The 22,983-nt window shown below is 37.3% G+C and overlaps 1 protein-coding gene across 5 annotated transcripts in view; it reads right to left on the bottom strand.

Moving 5' to 3' along the window:
- The window catches only part of LOC145680246 (TOM1-like protein 2), a 172,184-nt gene that overhangs the window by 75,262 nt on the left and 73,939 nt on the right, over positions 1–22,983 (bottom strand). For all 5 annotated transcript variants that reach the window (XM_081750573.1, XM_081750575.1, XM_081750577.1 and 2 more), the window contains exon 2: positions 1,455–1,624. In XM_081750573.1, the coding sequence (XP_081606699.1) occupies positions 1,455–1,624 (170 nt within the window). The remainder of the gene's footprint in view (positions 1–1,454; positions 1,625–22,983) is intronic.

Below are 22,983 nucleotides of genomic sequence, written 5' to 3'. Positions count from 1 at the left end.
TCTGTAAGCAACAGCTAAGCGTGGGTTTGTAAATTTCTCGTAAGCGGCTAAAACACGGACGTTCCCCCTTAAGAGAAAAAAGAAAAAAATCCCATGCTCTTTCAAAATGAAAATTACAACACATCCTAACATACCAAATGACTGTACTCTCAGTTAAAACTTCTACCATGTCGATAAATATCCTTAACTAGACACATAGATAAACAGAGAAAATACTAGAAACACAGACGTTCTATATGTTACACACATTAATTAACTTTGGACCTAAGTTATATAATTATGAAAGATTTTTTAGGTTTGTATGTAAAGCAAAGCCGTTTTCTGACACTCCCCTAAAGCGAAGAATTCCATTGGAAGAGCAACGGGGCAAGGCAAAATTATTTCATCTCTATTCGCGAAAAGGCTGTTGATATCCATTGATTTTTCGAGGAATATTTGTAAAGACAATGTCATTTCTTACACCATTGTCCGCACGTGAATTCACGAACTTTTTGACGGCGAAGAACAACTTAACAGTTGATTTACCAAGGTCTGGATACCCCATTTTTACCACCACTGCTCCTGTAAAGATCTCAAGTCATGAAGGACAGATCGCGAACTGCTATCGTTCACCAACTTTCCAGATCCTCTCATGGCAATATCGGAAGAATTTTGACGAAACATTTAAAGGTATCGCAGGTCCGTTCTCGTGGGTCCGTCGACACTAGATGGCGATGAGGGTCTCGCACGATTATCATTTATATGTCACAAAAAAGGACAATCCAAACTATGTGAATGTTCTTTATGTGTTTTAGGAACAAAAGATAACTAATTTTGGTGACACAAATAAAATTATTAAAAACGAATGTTTAAATATTGTTTTGCAATATGTAATCTCTTCCTCCACTCAAAGAAATTACTTCTCAAAGACCTTTGATTTTTTTTTATGTAACTATACGAATGTAAACTGTAAACGGTAATTAAGTTTACAAGTGACTGGAATATCTTACTCTAAATCTAAAACGGTGAAAGCATGTGTAGTTTTCGTGAAATCCGTCTTTCAAAATTATAATAATAGACTTTCTCAATTGCAACACTAGAACACCTCTGCCATCAATAACTGTAACTGAAATTCCACTTAATTCTTTATTCATAACCTTGTTCGTCATACATTATCACAGAAATAAATACACTCTCGGCCTATTATATTAAATCTTCGTGAAACTGTATACCGCTTACTCATATATCACTAAAGTCTACAATGTTTGTTACTTAAAGCATCTTAAAGAGTTTCTTGAAAATATTCTTATACCTCTTTTATTTACACAGATTATTCGAACTCAAGGTGCAGTCCTAATTACTGAATATCCTTGCGCCATCAACATATGCGGGTAACTATAAACTCCCAACAGTATGGACGTCTGGTACGCACTTTGCGCGCTCTATTTTAATTCACAACCTTTTTTCTTACTTACCGTTAACGTGTACATGACAACCGTATAGTTCTTCCCAGCATTCTGCTGCAATCTTTTGCGAATAGCCTTAATGGCATCTTTGGGCCCATCTTCCGTTTCATTTATAATATCACATATTTCCATATTAAGCGCCCAGTTTTCTGATGCAAGCGATGCATCGGTGGCTTGTTCTGAAACGAAACAATACATTTTCTCAGGTAAGATTTCAATCGAGCACAAATATTATGAAAGCAAGGACAATAATTGTTTACAAAGAAAACAAGAATGTTAAAACGAACTGTGATTTTACCTACTAATTATTTATAAACTGCTGATTATTCATACGCTAATGAATAGTGAAGCAGATTTTTTCTAGTACTTAACTGATATTTACAAGATCTTTGGTTCAAAGAAATCTGTCTATAATATGTCTAAGTGTTGGATAACAACCTCCGAACGAGGACCACGAGAAAGCAAACACATACAACAAAGAATTAGCACCATAACTCTTCCTTAAGACACCAGATCGGTATATTGACGTTAATGAACGAACAGGAGTAGTTAAATGTTTAACGTTTTCGCCTAATTTCGCCGTTCACACTGTTCCAAATGAATTTAAATTTTTGAGTTTTACGTTTCACGGTTATGCCTACTAGTGTAAAGAAGACGGTGATAATGGAAAATGAATGAAATGGTGGAATGAAAAAAGTGGGAGGAAACGGGAGAGCCCCGAGAAAACTCACGCACACGGTGTTTGTCCATCACAAAGTTCACTTGGCGCGAGCTAGGATCGAACCAAGGACCCCATGCACCAGAGGTGAACGCTCTACTACTGAACCACCGCAGCCCCCTGGCACTGTTCCAAGTATAAAAAGACAGTCAGACCTAGAAAACCTTATTCACTGCTAATGGACTAATGAGCCGAGTCTGAACTTATATACCCTGCATATTGGACTTACAAACAAGGACACAACAATTATACAATTACGCTCGGAAGTCCCACCTATAGATAACAGGTTTAACGGGGATAAAGACGAGCAGAGTCAAACAAGCGATGGAGAAAATTTCAATATAATTTCAACCTCTTTAACCAATTTCGATCGTAAACAAAGGAAAACTCCTAAGCCACAATGGTAACACATTACGTGTTTCAAGAAAATCGATTTTTTACATCCTAAACTATGGGATGAATTTATCTCCTAATGCTTAATAGATTTCAACCTCAAGCAATAATTGGGAAACCTTTCCAAAATAAAAAGAAGAAGAAGAAGAAGGCTATGTTTTATGAATATCTGCTAAGTTTTAGATATGTGACCTTAAAATAAATTTTCTAAACGATGGGAATTCAACACCCCTGAGTAGGTATTAAATCATATTAATAAGTCCCAGCAAAACACGTTTTGTTTCATAAAAACCGGACTTTCTTTTGTTTTACGAAATTCCCAAAGAAATATTTTTGTTAGAGTTAACTTTTGAATTTACGTCCTGTTGAGCAGCAAGGCTACATGAGACGTGGACCTAGTGGTTAACGTGGAATCTGAACCACATGAATTCCCGCCGGGAATCAAACCCGGGCCTCCCACGCCAAAGGCGCGTACGCTAACAGCTCAGCCACGAAGGAGCTCTTTGTTGAAGACAAAACAAATGTACTCCGTTATACCTAGTCAATTTTAACCCCAAATAATGGAGATAACTGGCAAAACAAAATTACACATTAGTCTATCGAAATAAAATATATTTTATGAAACTTATCGTCGAAAATTCTTTCATCAGACCATGCAGCTTATATACTAAAAAGTATTTTTTTTTCAACTTCAATCTCAAGCAGAAGATCTGTCTGATATGTAATATAACAATTCCAAATGATAAGAAGTATTCTGGAAAAATATTTTTAAAATATCCATTAACTCTTCAGTAGAAAACACATTTATCCTTGACAGTAAGTAGCCAACTGGAATGTTAGCTTTTGTTAAACTTCACTTGTATTTGTTTCGTGTAATGGAGCACCACATTATTTGCATAACTAACCACAGAAGCAGAAAGATACCTTGAAAACAGGCACGAAAGTGGGAAACATATATATAAATACATATTACTTTCTAATTTTCTTCTGCATGACACACGCTCATAAAAAATAAATAAATAAATAAATAAATAAATAAAAACATGCACGTCAACATTGGAATTGTTTAGAAGCAGGACATCGATCCAGGGTTGAAAAAAAAAAAGTATTTTTTTCCCTTCAAAAAGAACAAAACGTGTGTTTAAAACATGAAAAAGGTGTTCAAAATGTTTTAAACATTTTGAACAGCTTAAAACATGATTTTAAACATATTTCAAAATCATGTAATAACGTATTTATTAAGATTTTTTTGCTCTTGTAACCGATCTTTACATTTATTTTATTCTGGTTAAGACTACACTGTGTTGAGTACAGAATATTTCACTATAGATTAGTAATTCTCAAATTATTTCATACCATGACCCTCGTTTATTACACCCTCTTACTAGTGATTCTCATAAATACTTTCTTGGTTGTAATAAGCTTTTTAGATATATTTTAAATCTACCTACTAAGGAGATTTCGCACAATCTATCAATATACATGGCAAAACAAAAGTTTTCACATCCTTGTTTGTTGAGAAGGGGTTGAGGGAGAATGATGAAACTTGGAAGTGGTCTGACACATCAGATGGTGTTATTAAGCATCATTGCGGACATCTTTGCTTGATATTCGAAATTTCAAATGCAAAGAGAGTCATGTTACATGTTTTAAGGCTAGAATTTTACCAGAAATGCGATTGTGCTGTTATTTTAACCCTAAAGCAAGTCATTTCGGAGTTGCTGCTTCTGAAAGTTATGCCATTAGGAGTTAAGCTAGCGTTTCGTGGAGGCGGGTGAGATTTTTGTTGCAAAATTTTATTACTATTTCAGAACACTGATGCTAATAAAATCATTTTAAAATAATACATTTTCGAAAAGTAATGTTTGAAGTACACTTCATGTGCTAACTTTAGAATATTTTCTTGCAAGCGTATGTAATTGGTTGTTTTTTGAGTCAATAATTTATTGAAGAAAAGTAATATTTGGGGCGTTCAGAGCACAATTGATCCAAATCGATTTTCAATAAAGTTCAGTTTTGCTCAGCACATGAATTCTATTTCAAAACGTAATATCTTCGCAGTCAAGAGTCCAAAACAAATGTAACAAACTATGCGAAAGGGCGTGGGATAGTTTCATACGATAGCCGCTAGACAGGGACGTCAGTGGGACAGGAGGGCAACCGCCCCCATCCCCACCCTGAATTTCAGATTTTGGGGGCAGTCAGGCAGTTTTAGAAATCTTTTGATCAGCAAAGTCCAACAGAACAAGCTTGAGGTCCTTACACCGAATAAATACGGAGAACATAAAAATGATTAACACTTGAAAGTTGTTTAGGACCAAATTTCCAGAATTTTAAGTAGGCCTGAAACTCGAAAGAAGAGCCACCATTGGAATCCTTGGGCAAAAATTATACAAGAGAGCAATATAGGCCTATAGCTCCTTACGGCCAATGGAAATGGATTTTCACTGATCAAAATCCTATTTATTCGGTATAAGGACTTCAAATTTTTTATGTTGGACTTTGCTCAGCAAAAATATTCTAAATCTGCATTACTGCTCCCAAAATCTGAAATTCAGGGTAGGGAGCGGATGATCTCTAAACGAACGCCCTTCTCTAGCTGCAATCATTTAAAATTCTAGATTGCATCTTTCCGTGTAGTTTTTCTTTCTTTTTGAATCTTATTCATAGTTGTGGAAATATGACGTTTTGTATCGGTATATTCTTTTGGACATACCCTGCATTTATTTAACGTTATTATGCATCATTTACTATGGCATTCGGAGCTTGACTTGTTATTCATTCCCAAGCTGCAGCGTACACAATATAATGTTAATATCTTAAATTTATAAGTAAGGAGGGGGAAATTAGTCCTCCTCCACCACCATCAACGCCCTTGTCTAGCGATTGTTCTATGAAACTGTAGTCCACACCCTTTCACGTGGTTTTTGTTTCATTTATTTCGTACCCTTGGCTACAAAGATACTACTTTGCCGAACAAAAGTGAACATTTCTGAAAATGGACTTGGATCCCTTGCGCTCTGAATGCTCCATATTTAAAAAATATTTTATAAAAACTGAGCTGGATCCAAATTTATCCTGCAACCCAAGTTTGTTCGAAACGCATAAAATTAGTTTGTTTAGTTTGATTGATTACAGTCTTCTATCAGCTACAAGGCTATATGGGACAGGGCTTTTTGTTTAACGTGGGATCCGAACCACTATACAGCAAATTCCGACATCCTGTGCCTCTACCCTCAAAATTTAACGTTAAAAGACCGAAAATTGCGCCCTGTAGCGTGGCGCGTACATACAGACAGACGAACAAATTTAGATCAAATTGTTTCAGACACTGACGTTCGGCACTGATGTTACAGTAAGTATCACGCTTTAATAGTTAATTATTCGGGTGACTGCCATACTTTGCGCTTTCTCGCCTGAGCCCTTCATACAAGCTATGACAAGGTGTAAAGTTTTTAAGAAAATTTAGAACTGAGGTGGGGAAGAGGGATGAAATAAAATTTTCATAATATAATGAAAAAGATATTGTTGATACAAAATTAATCTTTACCTGAAGTTCCCAGTTGCATGTCAACCACATCACTGACGTTAAAATCATTAGAAACAATTTTCTGATCAACACTTTTACCATTTGTTTGGGTTTCAAGTTATTTTCACAGCTTGCATTTTTTAAATAATGATTCTTCATTCTTTAAACTAAACCAATATTTCTTTCTTACACGTTTTGCAACGAGCTCTTATGGTCGTTTTCTATCTGATGTTTGAGTTACTTGAATAAATTTGCTTCAAACGATGTTCTTTTTTCTACCCGTTAAACTCATGTTAAACGATTCCAGGTTGTACGGAGACTGAGAACCAACATGTACTGTATCAACGAATGCCTGCGATAGTTTAATTTCAGAACAGAAAAAAAAAAAAAAAAAAAAAAAAACTGTTCGTTTCTTTTCTGAATACAACACAAAAATTTGTTTTCATTATAATTATTTTATTTATTTTTTAATACCAATTCTACAAGTAGTCCAACCTTCGAATACGACACTTTCTCGAAAGGGCAGATTTTTTTACAAAAATAAAATAAAATAAAAATAAGCACATGTTTAAAACGTATACAAAATTTGTTTTAAATAAAATAACCCTAAATCGATCACCATACTGATTCATCTAACTTCAAAATCAGAATTCTATTTTTTGTGTTCTCCAAGTATGTGCGTAATAATTTAGCTTGATTCCACGGCAAATGACCATGTTTTATCATTTGACTTAACCGTCAAACGACTTTTATTATTATTATTATTATTATTATTATTTGCCTGATTTTATTCAAGTTAAGTTAAGCTGACGTAGCTCACAGTACAACTGGACTAAGGGAAACAAACATAAGCAATTTCATTTCAATTGAACGGGCTTTCAAACGCCGGTAACTATTTATCGGTATTCTGTACTGATCATGAACAAGAGTAGGAAATTCACTGAAGTTTTCCTTTTGTCTTTTTTTTTTTAAAAACTTAATTTAATATATATCTAGTATATGCTTATCAATTTGCTTGGAAACATCTGGAGATGGAAACAAGTCAGATTTCTGGGTTGGCAATAATCAGGAGGCGACCGAAGCACTGGGCTGTTGGTGGTGGGTCTGTTAAGAGACACTCCATACTACGTACGAAGCACAAGAACGGCCGATCATATACGAGGGTCGTTCAGAAAGTAAAGAACGTTTTGGCATGGTTAAATAAAAACAGAAGATATCAGCACAAAATTTTATTTACAAAACCACAGGACCTTACTCTACTTTTCTCTGTAATCGCCATAGTTGTCAAGACACTTGTTAGAACGTGGGACCAGTTTTTCAACGCCGATGTTATACTCATCTGCCGCTAAAGATCTGCAGCTCATCAGCCAGGCTGTCACTGCTTGCTTGAGTTTCTCACCTTTGTGAACTGTTTTCCACCCAAAAATTCCGTAAGTTTCGGGAATAATGACGTTTTCGGGAATTTTTTCTTTGATTCTTCACTTCTTTCGTAATAAGTGATGGCCTCCCACTCCGATCTTTTCATGCACATTGGTCCTTCCTTGATTAAACATAATGCACCATTTCCTCACTGACGACTTGTTAATTGCACCATCACCATAAACATTCTTTATTTGCCTATAAATTTCAATAGGCTTAACTTTTTGCGCGTTCAGAAAGCGAATGACACTCCGTACTTTACATTTGGCGGGATTTTTGATTGGCACTGCTATTGTGAATCGCTTCAAAAACAAGTAGCGTGACCGCACAACATTGAGACTCGGCTTACACTGAGGTGAAGGAAGGAGATAACTCCTGCGCAGGCGGTCGCAATGATGAGGGGTCGGCGCCGAGCGCGATGCGCAATCGTTCTTTACTTTCTGAACGGCCCTCGTAACAAGAAATGATCGATGGACAAAAACAATTCTTGACTGACTAGCAAGAGAAGATATAAAATAAAATCTTTCACTTTTATGTTGTGTAGGCTGAAATAGACAATGATGCTGAGAATGAAATGGTGGAATCAGTCTTGGGAAGTAACGTAACGCAAGTAATGCGTTACTTTTTAAGTAACGTTTCCTAATAACGCGTTACATTTTTTCCAAAGTAACTGTAACGGTAACGCGTAATAAATTTTTAAGTAACGTACCTAGTTTGCGTTACCTTTTTCGCGTTACATTTCGGATGAGTAACTACAAGATATGTATATTTTTTCGGAAACAAATGTTTCTTTCCTGTAAGTGAATTTCTCGGAATGGAACAATGGAGCATGAACGATGTCAGTGATCAACAATTTCTGCACTGTTCGCCTTTTCCCGTTTCGCCTTATGGCCTCTAGAAATTTGCATGTAAAACCTGTTATCACTTTTCATCTTAATGTAAGGCGGAACGGGAAATCTCGATGTGCATTTTCCCGTTTCGCCTTACGAAATTTACGTTGGTAGGCTTGCAAATACATTCATAGATACAATTTGATTTGATTATTAACATAACAAAATATAGTGCCACTTGCTGTTTTTGGAAGATGAGAAAATCACGTGTACTGATTGCAAGCACCTGGAAGATTTTGTCTTAAATTTTGACAGCTCCAAATGAATACATTCAGTGAGTGAACTACGAGTGCAATGGTACTGGTAGTGTATTTTACTTTGATTGGTGTTGTTTTTATAAAAATGGAGAACGAAAATATTTTATCGTTCGAACATTAGAAAGAATACTTTTTCTTAAAAGCTGAAGATAATGGTAAACAGAATTTAAAAGTAAAGTGGTGCCCCCGTGGGAATGTAGGATGCCATAATTAACGACATTCAGTAAGGGGTTAATATGAATAAACTGTGTTCTGAGAGCAGGTCTACTTGATTGATGTAATGTTGATGGTATGTAATATTATTTCTTTTAGATCAGTTTGCATATCCTAAAGTCCAGTTGATTATAGAGTTTGGAACAACTAGCTTTAAAAAGCATGTATCCATTTTAGAGTTATTGGTAAATTTTCATTCACCCCCAGTTCATGTGTTCTCATTTTGTCAGTTGTAGTGTAATTTTTCTCTATATTCTGTATTTTTGATTTTACATAGCAACATTGTTATTATTATATAATTAGTTTAGCAGAATAATAATAAGCAACCATTTTTTCTAACGCGTAGGGATGGCCACGAGTCAAGCTAAAACTCGACTCGAATCCAAGTCGAGTTTCGAGTCGAGTCAAAAGTAATATTCTCGAATCGAGTTCCGAGACAATTCACTGTTTTTGGCGTCGAGTTTCGAGTCGAGTCGAGTTTAATAAATGACTCGCTCGTTTTAACTCGTTTTGAAATCATGGTCTGATTACACTGGAAAGCGAAAGCCATGAGAAATGTAAGCTAAGCAGTAATATGGAATACTTTTAGTGTTGCTCACGTGAGAGGACACTGTTTGCATCTCGTCTCGTCTCTATAGCGAGACTACAAGAGAATTTTTTTAATAACAAGCTTAGCTCGGCACGGCTTAACTGAGCCGATGGCTCGAGCCGGCTCGCTTGGAGTGAACCATCGGCTCGAGCTAGCATGTTTGGATTGTGCCATCTGCTCGGTTCGACTCAACTGAGCGAAGGGCTCTAGCCGACTCGGTTGGGTGAGCTGTTGGCTCAGCTCACTTCTCGGTTTGGGTCGATAGTGAATGAGCTGTGAGCCGATCTGCTCGAGTCGTTGACAATTCTAAACCCGGGCCGAGCAGTTTTAAAGATATTTGGCCAGTGCCCTATAACTTTTAAGTGTTTGGCTCGAGCCCGAATACTCAACCTAGACCCTCAACCCAAATTCAGAAGCTCGTGAACAATGTCCTTGACTCCTGGACTTCACGATTACCGAGCTTGGCAATCAACTACTTTTTAGTATTTATATATAAACCACCTATCTTTCATGTCTATTATTATTAATAATAATAATAATAATAATAATAATAATAATAATAATAATAATAATAATAATAATAATAATAATAATAATAATAATAATAATAATAATAATAAGTTTTAGTAGTAGTAGTACCATTGATAATAATTATATTGTCTATGTAAGATACTTGAAGAGAGTACTCGAAACTATACACCAGATTTGGCTCGATTCGACTCGAAACTGGACCCAAATTCGAGTAGAGTTGGAGGAAATATTTCAAGCCGAGTTCTCGGGTCGAGCTCAAAGATGTCTGTTTCTAGTCGAATCGAGTTTCAAAGAAAACTTGCTCGAATTTACTCGTGTCCATCCCTACGAGTAACGCAGTATGGCATTTTAGTCAATGTTACATTACATTAAAATGTTCATATAGTTGTCAAGTAAAAATTTGTCCTTGCATTTACATAAATCGATTCAGGACGTGCAATGATAATAATAATAATAATAATAATAATAATAATAATAATAATAATAATAATAATAATAATAGCGGTAGTAATAGTAGTACGGAAAACTGAAGTAATAAGATTTTTTTCACATATTCAAGGTTTCGGACCTAAAAGTAACGCGTTACATTTTAAGAGAAAGTAAAGTAACTTGTAACGCGTTACATTTTTAAACACTGGGTGGAATGAAGAAAGTGGCAGGAAAAGCGAGAACCCCCAGAAAACTAACGCACATGGTGTTTGTTTATCACTAAGCCCACCTGGTGCGAGCTGGAATTGAACCAGGGACCCCAAACTATAAAGGTAAACGCTCTACCACTGAGTCAGTGCGGCCCCAGCAAGATAAACGTTGGGGTCTAGCAAACGTCCTTATACATGTGAAGTAACGAAATCAAGAAGCACTGCGGAGTAAACTGGAAATGAATTGCCAAAAATGAATTCAGAAACGAGTTGGAGAGACCATCAAGTAGTGGACTGACAATTGCATGAATTGTACGTATTTTGTATTGCACACTATAAAAGAAGTAAGAGTTCTGTGAAACACAAAAAACAATAAACACGGAACTTCCAATACTTTGCTAGGCGTGTATTTAAGCAACACCACTGCCCCTATGTTCACTGAAATGCTGACTGAGGATGTAAATTTCAAGTACCATAATAAAGAAACAAATAATCCGGCGTCTAAATGTTAAAGGGAAATTATATATATAAATTCACACAATTGTCTTTTATTTAACTTTAAAACCGAACATAACACTAATAACAACTTAAGAGAACACGATAGCGTACAACAAAGGGATTACTGCATCAATTACACAGCATTATGACTAGAAACCGGATGTTAGGCAAAAAGCCTGTTCTTTAATATTATATGGGGTTATAGTTTCAAAAAATGAAATGAAATCTTTTGAGTTTTACGTCCCACGGTTATGCCGGTTAGGCTAAAGGAGACGGATGATGATGAGTTATGAATGAAACGGTGGAACGAAGTAGGTGGGAGGAAACAGGAGAACCCCGAGAAAACCCACGCACACGGTGTTTGTCCACCACAAAGTTCACTTGGCGGGGGCTGGGATCGAACCTGGGACCCCAAGCACCAGAGGTGAACGCTCTACCACTGAGCCACCGCGGCCCCTTGGTTATAGTTTCAATTTAAGCCAATTTTATTTTAGCTATTTTGCCTATTTTACCCATTTCTGCCTAAATAATTGTTTTAGTGCCTAACGTTGACTATTTTAGCATTTTCTTCAAAATAAGATTTTATTGGCGGAAAATATATAATTTAACATTTCAAGAAAGGATTCTGCCGCTTCCGAGAAATGTAAGTGTTGTTTGTAGTGATAAGATGTTATAAAACTTTGGACTGTTATGTGTACTGATAAAGTGCTGTAGAGAATGCATTTACACATGGAATACAAGTCAAACTCCGTTTTTATATATATATACAATAAAAGAAGATAGGCCATATTAACAAACAGTTAATTTTCTGCATTCTTTCAACATTACCTATGACTTGAATTTATTTTTTAATTATATTGAGTATTTATTTTCACTATTTCGAGTTACATTTTAGTGCCTATTTTTTAAGTTTTAAGTGTCTATTTGCCCGCCTATTTTCCAGGTCTTTAGTGCCTAAACATCCTGTCTCTAACTATGACACTACGACATTACCATGTATATTTCTCAGCTGAAGATAACGTGTCGAAAAATCATACTATTCATTTCCTAAAATTTTCCCATGTTCACCCAATTTTAATATTGCCTTTGTTTTACAGATCTTTTGAAAAAAAAAAACTAGTTTCTTTGTTTCATGTTCAACATTCTTTTCAGCGCCAGACCAAGGTTACATGAGACGTGGACCTACAGCTTAAGGTAGAATCGAACCCGGGACCCCATGTACCAAAGGCACGCACGCTAGACACTATACTTGCGCGAAGGGTTCCACAAAGTGGTCTAACTAGAAGTCCGTTAAATCAATATTATATGCAGTAGTACGGATTAAACCACTTCCTTCACGTCTTTCAAAAGTGGAAATAAAAATGCAAAAGCAGAAACTGTGTCATCAGGGCGTTCTATCAACACCAGTGCCTTCAAGAGCAGAACACTTAATGCTGCTGCAACCATTATAATTAAAACAACAGCTATGAGATGGAACGAAGAGCGTGACACTTTTGTAGATAAACCATATGCTTATTGATCACTCGCAAACGATCCATGCAGAAAACCTATTTCATTCACGTCGATACGAGCTCTTCATGGTTATCACCACAGAATCTATCCTTCGACCTTCTCAAAAGTAAACAAATAAATAATGAAAATGAAATGAAATCTTTCCACGATTATGCTCGTTAGGCTAAGGGAGATGGATGGTTAAGGCGCGGGAATGATGGAGTAATTGGTGGAATGCGAATGTGGGAGGAAATGGGAGTACCCCAAGAAAACCCACGGACAAATAAAAAGTAACTGGTTATTGAGCGTATGAAACACATTATAATAATTTAAAAAATAACCTGAATGATATACCTTTCATGTGTTTTTAAGCCTGCATTTGAAGTGCTTCCCGTGGGCACTTTTTGTCAGGGCTTAGCAGCGACGTAACTAAGGGGACCAAACGGGGCTTGTGCTCTGGGCGCCGAGTTGGTGGGGCGCAAAACGGCAAATATTTATTTTCACTATAAGGTAAGGAAATGACTTTTTAGCAAACTAAACATCGTATAAAAAAAAACTCAGAAACTTAGTAAGACAACGACGACTCTCCAACCTTAGGATCATATCCAGAGAGCGTAAGTTAGCTTCAAAGCTATCTTTTGAGGACAGTGTAAAAACTTTTGTAGCCAAAAGTACCCACAAAGTTAAATGTTAATTCCAGATTATTGTGTTTTCATTTAACTTACATCGATTTAAGAGATTTGCAAAATGTACGAGTAATACTCGAGATAAGAGTTTGACAGTTTGTCATAATTAAATATTCTATTCTAAAGCAACAGACTGTTGATTCATTCTACACATATGAGCATACCGATATAATTCCAAAAAGGTTGTGATTTGTGATTGTAATACGACTATAAGAATATGTCAAGCATGCTACTTTCTGACTACTTGGTAATCAAATATTAATTAGTTTGGTGTTTTTCTTGTACTAAAAATTAAATTATGTACTACAATTTTGAAATCAAGCTTTAACACTTGAAGATAACATGTAATACGAGAATTACTGTCTGATACTAATATCAGGTGTAGTCGGGTAGCGTTTTGGTTTGGTTGATCGGGGAAGGGGGAGGCTAAGGGGAATTCTTGTACGGGGCGACAACTAGCCTAGTTACGTCGCTAGAGCTTAGGCTTAAAACTTTCATCTATGCAAGTCTCCACATAGTTTTCATGACTGCAGTGGCATATTACACACAATGCGAGTACAATTTTGTTAGTACACTAACGACTAAATCAAACCTTAGTTTCGTTTTTTAAAGAATTTTGTCCTGTAATCTTCTAGGTTGAGTACAATTATCTCTTGCAACAAATAGCCTAGGTCTTAAAATACCTACATTCAAGAATTTCAAAATACAGAGATTTAAACAGCCATTAGTTGGAAGACAATTATATGTAACGTAAAATATTACAAGATAAAATCCTTAAAAATAAAATATGGAACCCGAAACCACACGTGTAAATTAGTGCCGTTTACTGGAGATTCTTGATTGGAATCTCATATATGAGTGATCTAAATAGAAAGTGAACAATTTCTGCCTTTATTTGCAATCTTCTTCATTCGCAAAAACATGGCATCACTATTATAATACACAAATGCCCGCATTGTACTCACTAAAACGTCTATAGGGGAAAGTCGGATAAAACCGAATAGGTGGATAAAACCGGGACCTGGGTTTTCTGGCTATATTAGTGCCACTATATGTCGGCCAACGCATGGAATTAGTTGCAAACAACCGCCATGTCATTCTTAGTTTAAGAGAAAGCTGAGTAACTGGTTTCTTTGTCGTTGGCGATGTGTTGAAGAATGTGTGCAGAAAAGTTTTGATTTGTCTCCCATCGATAATATACTGCTGTTCCTAACCACTGGAAGATTGACTTATGTAAGTATATAACATATAATAATAACTCTTCCTGCTGTTATTTCATGTGTTAAATCAGGATTTAGTGCTCTTTGAGAGGTGCTAGGCCTGCAGTTCTGAATAATGGCGTAGTAGGATAAAACCGGGACATTAACAGTCGGACAGAACCGGGTAGTACAGTGTAAACCTGAGAAGGTTAGATACAGTGTCTTAACTGTAAAGGATGGGCACACGAAGCTTGTAGCAATGTGGATTAATATGATGAAACTTTTATTTGTGATTTTTATTCTTAGATTTAACAAAATCGTGACCTAAAATTATTTTTTCTATGTTATTGCTCTAATATAGTCTAGCCCTCTACATTTTCCGTACTTTTTAAGCTTACATATCTTTTCAGTTGTATTGATTCTTACTGTACTAGTTCTGGGAGTAATTACATATTTTTCTTGCAAAAGAAAAGTTTTTTTTTTTATATAGTTATTTTACATGTACCCGGTTTTGTCCGACCTGATCGGACAAAACTGGGTTTTTGCATACCCTTTAAAACATGTTTTTGCTCTCCAAATTTACCAGCATTTTCCACTGAAATAAACATTTTTGTGTCAATAAAAAATTTATTTAGCATTTGAAAACTAATTCAAGCTATACTATCTATATAGATGCTGAGGAACAAGCAAAAACATTTTGGGTCCCGGTTTTGTCCGACTTTCCCCTACTTAGCGCTGCTTTCACGCTCAATTCCAAGTATAAGTGTAAACGGATATTTTCCGGAACGTAGCTATAAAAATAAATAAATAAATAAATAAATCTTTAAGTACATAATCGGCCAGCGATGTATATTTGACCATCACTTGGAATCTTATTTCAACGATTCACAGAATTGATTTGCAATATTAACTGTAACCTACACAGCTCCCACGATCTTGTGAAAAATGTACATATGTTACATGCAAAAGTAAAAAAACGTGAGTAAAGAATGCCTCAGCTGACATTCACAAGGTCTTAACTTTACCAGTAGCAGGGCATTGCTCTGCACAATAAAAATCTCTTACTACAAGCACCGTAACATCAATAATTAACTTTCCACTCTCACGCTACATTCATTCTTTTAGTGTGTGCTAATAAAAACATTCGCTTTTGACTATGATTAATCACAACAGCAACTTTTAATTGTTTTTTGACTCTTTATCAAGTCTAAACACTCCTAAGTGAGCAGTTTAATTTATTTCACAGTACACGACTATAACTGGTACGGATAAATGAACATAAAAGGTGCAAATTTTCAGCTGTATAGAATATTTTTTATCTGAGTTTAGATCAATAAGGATCGAATTATCAAATAGCCCATTTTGCTAGTCTAGTGGCTAAGGCGCATGTCTTTGGTGCACAGGGTCCCGAGTTCGATTCCCGGTAGGAAGCATCGAACGCATTACATTGGTACGGGTTCCCAGGTCTAACGTCATTTAACAGTTGAAGCTAGTCGATGTGCAGAAAGACATAAAATTCTTATAATCTTTATGGTATTGAGCCGTGAAAAGAAATCAACTTTCCTCAAAACACCACTACACTTTACAATTTTATTTCGACAAAAGCGCAAATGCTGTGCAAGCTCATGAAGAAACTTGTATTGTTTATGGGTACGAGTTATCAAAAACGACAGTCAAAACACGATTCAATCGCCTTCGTTCTGGAAATTTCGATGTCTAAGATGCTATACGCAATGAGTGAAAAATCACAGCAAAAATGGACGATAATGTAAGCAGTCACGACATCGCCAATGACCTAAAATCAATCTATCACTAAATCAGTCTTAAAAAATATTTAGAGCAGGGGTTCTCAATCTGTGATACGCGTACCATTGGTGGTACGTGAGACGCAGTTGGTTGTACGTATGACTTATGGTAGTACGCCGGTGAAAAAGGTTGAGAAACCCTGATTCAGAGAAAGCTGGCCACGAAAAGAAGCTAGACATTTGGGTGCCACATAATCTGATTAAAAATATTTTCTTGGTCAAATTTCTATCTGCGAATCTTTACTGGAACATAAGAACTCGAGTCATTTCTGAAGCGGCTGATCACGAGTAATGAAAAATTGATAACTACAATGTGTGAAAAAAAAAACATCGTGGTCGAAGCGAGATGCTCCAGGGGCTGTGGTCAATCCCGCACTGACACCCACGCAACGAAGGTTATGCCGTGCATTTGGTTAGACTGGACGGACATCTTGTATCACGATCTGCTGTCGCCGGACAGAATGATAGGCTCGGACCTGTACTGTTGACTATTAGTGGGAGTGTATCTAGCAATTTACAAGAAACGACCAGAACTGGTCAATAGAATTGATTCTGTCGAGGAATTTGAAGTTTTATAGATCACGATAAGCATGCGTGTTGTCCTGTATGATTGCGAAACATGGTCGCTTACTCCAAGGGAAGAACGTAAACAAAGTATTTGAGAACAAGATTCTGAGATGAATATTCGGACCCAAGAGGAACAGGAATGGGGAATGGTGGAAACTTCATAACGAGGAACTACATAATTTATATCGTTTACCAAACATTGTTAGGGTCGTCAAGTCTTGGAGGCTTAGGTGAGCCTGGTCATGCAGCTAGAATGGAAGAAAGTAGGAACGCTTTCGAAGTTTTAACTGAAAGTCTAATCGGAAAACAACCACTAGGAAGACCTAGGCGAAGATGGGGAACAATAATAAGATGGATCTCGCAGAAATACGAATCCAAAGTAGAAACTGGATTCAGTTAGCTAAAAACAGAAGGCAATGAAGAGCTTTTGTGAACGTGAGGACTGAACCTCCAGGTTAAAAGACCATAGTTAGTTACAGCCAAACGATATTTGCTTTTTCTTAGCTTATGCCACCTAGAGCAATAACGTTTGCAAACTTTATTTTTAATGTACTTTTACATTTTAACCATAATCCAATATTACGATCCGATATATTGCTTGAGTAAATAAAGCAAAGCTGCCATAAGGTACAAGTGCCAATCAAAATGTAAGATCAAAATAAAGGATAAAAATTCTCCATTAAAAAAAAAAAAAAAAAAAAAAAAAGTTAAAGATACAAAAGGATATTGCTCAGGAAGTTGGAAGTGAGATTAATCGGACAAGATATTTGAGTTTTGATGTATATATTGTTGTTGATTCGTAGCTGGAATGTATATTTCTGTACGTCAACTTATTGAGGTGTTTAGGGTTTGACAATATTGAGTTTAAAACGTGAGATTGAAATTGGTGTAATCAGTTTAATATGTGGTAAGAAAAGTTACGTTATAGATAAAAATCTTATTGGAATATAATACAAGTACAGTCACTCTGTGTTTTAACGTAAGTAGGTATATAGTATGTATATTCACCTATCGTTGACACTCTGCCTAATCGAATAAAGCTTTACGTTTCTCGATTATACTTAAAATAAGAATATCATTATACTGCATTATTATTTATTAAACCCATCAGGTTCTTTTTAATACTTGAATAAGATTAAAAAATATTATGCTCTACAAAACTTCCATTCGCTAAAGACAACACATCTTTCAGGTATGACCTGTGCATCCAAGCACTACATATTAGCAAGTCTTTGATAACGAACAGCTAATGAGATGCTTCTGTCTTTGTCCCTCCGTAAAATAAGTGTTTTTGGAAGACTCAGTGTGAATAACAAAGCTGAGTACATACGCTCTATCAATATGTATGCGATTCTTGGAAGTGGCCGTTTCAATCAACAGCTATTTAGTATCTAGTTCTTAAGGGTGAGTAGGTTGGCTGTTAAGATAGTGAAAATACGAACTGCTTCACACGAAAGCACCTGTGCTACTACCCATGTATGCTGAAGTAAACATTCAATTTAAAGAAATATATACTAATTATTAAGGCTCGGATTCCTGTGATATGTCAAATTTTCATCCTGACATCGTTTTACATGCCCAATTAAATATACGCATTTTTTACTCTTGTGAACATGTACAGTTATATTTTAGTTTTAGGTCATATTTCGAGCTGAAGTGATATGAAAGCATATTTTCGGTCATGTTTTAGGCGAGTTCCATTTATTGTTCAGAAATACAATATGCGGCAAAACGAACATCACTGAAATCACATCGTTGACATTTACTTATTTATTTGTTGTACAACATACTGAAATATAAAAAATGTCTAATGGATGGCAACTAAGTGTAACTCAACATATTCTGTAAATTTAAGAGGAATCGCGCCTGTACATAACATGTTCAAAATGTTGATTACTACGTCGCAAACATTCTTCATGGCGGTCCTGTAGATCAATGAACATGTTAGTGAACCCGGGTTGCTGGAGCAACAGAACAAATAACCGAATCTTCTCTCGTAACTCCGGTATTAATAGTAGGGGGTTATCTGTTCGAAAAATTGCTTCCCTCAGCATACCCTATATGTAGGCATCTGGAACCGTGATGTCAAGGGAGTGGGAAAGATATGGAAAATCCTTTCCATCGGAAATCAACCGATGTCCAAATTCTCGTGGGCAGAAAGACAAGTGACTCATTTGCAATGTGGGAAGTAGCTCCGTCTTGCTGCATCCATTGTTGTTGTAACAACAACATGGGTCATATCATAGCGCAAATCATAAGTCAATAGTCAACTGTCGATTGATGTAGCTTTCAAGGTACACATGTCTTTCATCACTGAAGCATATATTGCTGATGAAATCTTCATTTTCATACACCATACTATCACTCCAGAGCAACACAGTAGACGCGCGCGCTCTAACTGAAATTTATCGCAGGATGGTAGCAAATACGGCGATTCGTGCCTTTCCTTGCACCAAGTATCCGAGTGGTGTAGAAGTTTAAAAGTGGCATAACGTCTGTGGAGGATCGGGACAAGCTCAACGCGCAATGACCGACGAAAACATTGTGTTGGTGGAACAGCCTGTAAAGGAAAACAAGCGTATTACGCTGAAAGAAATCGCTACAACCATGAATATTAGCTTTGGTTCAGCCCAACACATGTACATAATGTTCTGCATTTCAATAAGGTGTCTGCAAGATGGGTTCCATGTCAGTTGACTGCTGAATTGAAAGATCGCATCGAAGCCTGTGAAGAACTTTGCGTCGTTTCAACACCGAGGATGATGCATTTCTGAACAGAAGTGTCAGGCGACGAGATCTGAGTTCACTATCATCAATCAGAAACCAGAAAACCGACAAAAGAATGGCGGCATAGCTCTTCGCCGAAACAAAACAAAAACAAAAATCCACATTCAACCATCAGCACGAAAAGTTATGCTCACTCTCTTCTGGGATGCAAAGGGAGTAGTTTTGGAACAATACATGGAAAAAGGAGTGACAGTACCCAGTGCCTCGTAGTCAAATTTGCTGAAAAATCAACTTCGTCCTGCAATCAGGTGTAAATGACGAGGACTTCTGTCCTCAGATGTTTTCGTATTGCATGGCAACGCCTGATCGCATACTGCCCATGTGACCGTTGTGACTACCGATGACATCAAATTTGAGCGTCTTACCCACCTATTCACCAGACCTTGTTCCAATGATTTTCATGTGTTTGGACCAGGGGTGCCCATCCCCCCCAAAGCTGATGGCGCACTCCCCCCCCCCCAAAGTGATGCCACTTTTGAGCTGGTTTTCAGTTTACCACAGGCCCTGGAAAATGTAATCGATCGCACAAAAAGAAAACTATACAAAATATTATCATTAATTCATTTATTATGCATCATGTAGCAATTGAACAGCATTACTTATTAAGTGTCGTACATGGTATAAATAAGAAATAAATAAATGCTCCCAGCAGAAAATGGGTAAATTACCTACACAAAGCGATAAACCGACCAACCCATCCTTTCATATAGCAATTTGCGCGGTACTTCATTCATAGAGTTTCTAAGCAGGGGGTAGGGGGATTCATTCTCGAGATTTGAAAAAAAAAATCACATCGTGTTCCAATGTTATTCTGACGACAGCAAAATTACTTATTCGACATTAGAGTAAAATTCTTCCCCAATTTTTTTATCGATGGCACAACTTGCGCCATTCATCCCTCCTGTGGGCGGCCCTTCTCTCTTAAAACGAACCAACCTTTCCTTTCATACGGCTACTTGCGCGGTACTTCATTCATCGAGTATCGAAGCAGAGGGTACGGGGGTTCACCCCGGGAAATTTTTGAAAATTAGCTTCTCAAAATCGTGTTTTAATGCTATTCCGACAGTAAAATTGCTAGTTCGAAAGTAGAGTAAAATCCCCCCCAAATTTTTTCTCAATGGCGCAGCTTGCGCCATACGTACCCCCTGTGGGCGGCCCTGGTTTGGACAATCAAAGAAGCGATGGGAGTCAAGCATTTCAATAGTGATGAAGAGGTGAAAAATGCGGTGCACGAGTGGCTACAATCTCGACCAAAAGAATTTTTCCAACGTGGTATCCATGCACCTCCAAAGTCTTGGAATACTAGCACTCAACGTCAAGGGGACTCGTTGAAAAGAGGTAAGATTTCCTTTTCACTGTTACATTCTAAAATACATTGCACTTTTATAGTTTTCATTTGATCCTACCTCGTATTTTCAGGTTATACGTCATATGTGTGTTACAATTTTGGATGCACTTAAAATAAGAGTTAAAAAATGAAATGAAATCGTTAAGTTTTACGTCTCACGGTCATGCCGATTAGGCTAAAGGAGACGGTGATGATGAGAGATGAGTGAAATGGTGGAATGAAAAAAGTGGGAGGAAACGGGAGAACCCCGAGAAAACCTACGAGCACGGTGTTTATCCACCACAAAGTCCACATGGCGCGAGCTGGGATCGAACCAGGGGCCTAAGCACCGGCGGTGAACGCTCTATCACTGAGCCACCACGTCCCCATAAAAAAAGTTAAATAGCCTACGGTCTCTTCGATACAACTATTTAGAAATATACCACGAGAACGGTGTGAATTTTTATACCGGATAATCATTAGTAGGGAAGCAAGAAAGTTCGTGCGCTTTTTAACCACTCCCGCGTCCATTTAGCTGCTGCGGCGACATCTGTCGCCGTAGCATGAAAGTTTTGACTGTCTGGGAAAGCTTATTGATTGACGCATCAGCCACGGTGAATATAACAACGCATTTGTTAGTATGGTGTGTAAAAATCGCTCGTGATCTTGTCAGTGTCAAATGAAGTTCTTAGAGCTTGTTTGCTTTACAAGTTTAAATTGGGGACAAATGGTGCAGAAGCAGCTAGAAAACTATGTGTTGCGTTCAGAGAGAGTGTAATAAGTAAACGTACAGCACAAAAATGGTTCCAGACCTTTTCAACTGGTGACGAGACCTTGCAAGATAACCCTCGCTCTCGGAGGCCTAAATCAGTGGATATGGACAACCTGAAGGCCGCTATTGAAGATGATTCCAGTCAAACATGTGAGGAATTTGCTCACCGATTCGAGGTGAGCAGGGAAACCATTCGGGTAAGTGTGCATCAGTTGGGGAAGACCTGGAAACTGGGTCAGTGGGTCTCTCACCAGCTGACCGCTACGAGCCAAGTTCTAAGACTGAATATCTGTTCATCTTTGTTGACGAGAAACAAAATCTGTTCAATTTTGGACCGTATATTAACTTGTGACGAGAAGTGGGTCATGTATGACAATAAAAAACGGTCATACCATTGGCTATCACCGAATGATCGGAAGCCTTTGACTGCAAAACTGAACATACATGAACGCAAGGTTTTGTTCTGTGTTTGGTGGACTACAAACGGTATCGTGCATTACTAACTCTTGGAACGTGGTAAGACAATTACCAAAGATGTGTACTCATCACAACTGAGAACGGTAGCCACCAAACTGACCCAGAAATAGCCAGCACTAGTAAACAGAAGAGGTGTGCTCTATCACCAGGACAACGCGCACCTTCACACCGCAAAACAGACGCTGAAGTTATGTCAGAACTTGGTTGGGAGTTTCTACCTCATCCTCCCTACTCCCCAAATGTCGCCCCTTCGGATTACCATTTATTCTTAGCCAAGGGCAACTTTATGCGTGGCAGGCAGTTCAAGACTGAACAAGACATCAAAAATGCAGTTGCTGAGTTTTTCGAGTCTCGGGAACAAATATTCTACAAAACTGGCATTTACAAGCTTGTTGAGCGCTGGGAGAAGGTTGTAGAAGCAAATGAAGGCTATTTTGCCGAATAAATAAACCGTTAAGACCCTGTAATTGACAGTTTTCTTTCATAGTATAAAAGCGCACGAACTTTCTTGCTTCCCTGGTATATATTTGGTCTAGGAATTAATTCGTGCGGGTGGACAAGAGATGGCGCAACGAACGGAGCGTCCCACAATTCCGTGTATCCACACATGTGTTGCAAACCCCTGTCATCGCGTATCGTTCGTAGTATAGGGCAGTGGATTAAAGCGTCAACAACACCAGTTTGTAGTTAAGTGAACATGGCGCAATTTGTGCCTGATAAAGTGTTTTTGCGGGGTGTCCTGCTGCATTACT

This window comes from Thermobia domestica, chromosome 3, assembly GCF_964235325.1.
Source record: "Thermobia domestica chromosome 3, izTheDome1.hap1.1, whole genome shotgun sequence".
Taxonomy (NCBI): Eukaryota; Metazoa; Arthropoda; class Insecta; order Zygentoma; family Lepismatidae; genus Thermobia; species Thermobia domestica.
The sequence above is the reverse complement of the archived record's forward strand: the minus strand, read 5'-3'. Positions and strand labels throughout refer to the sequence as shown.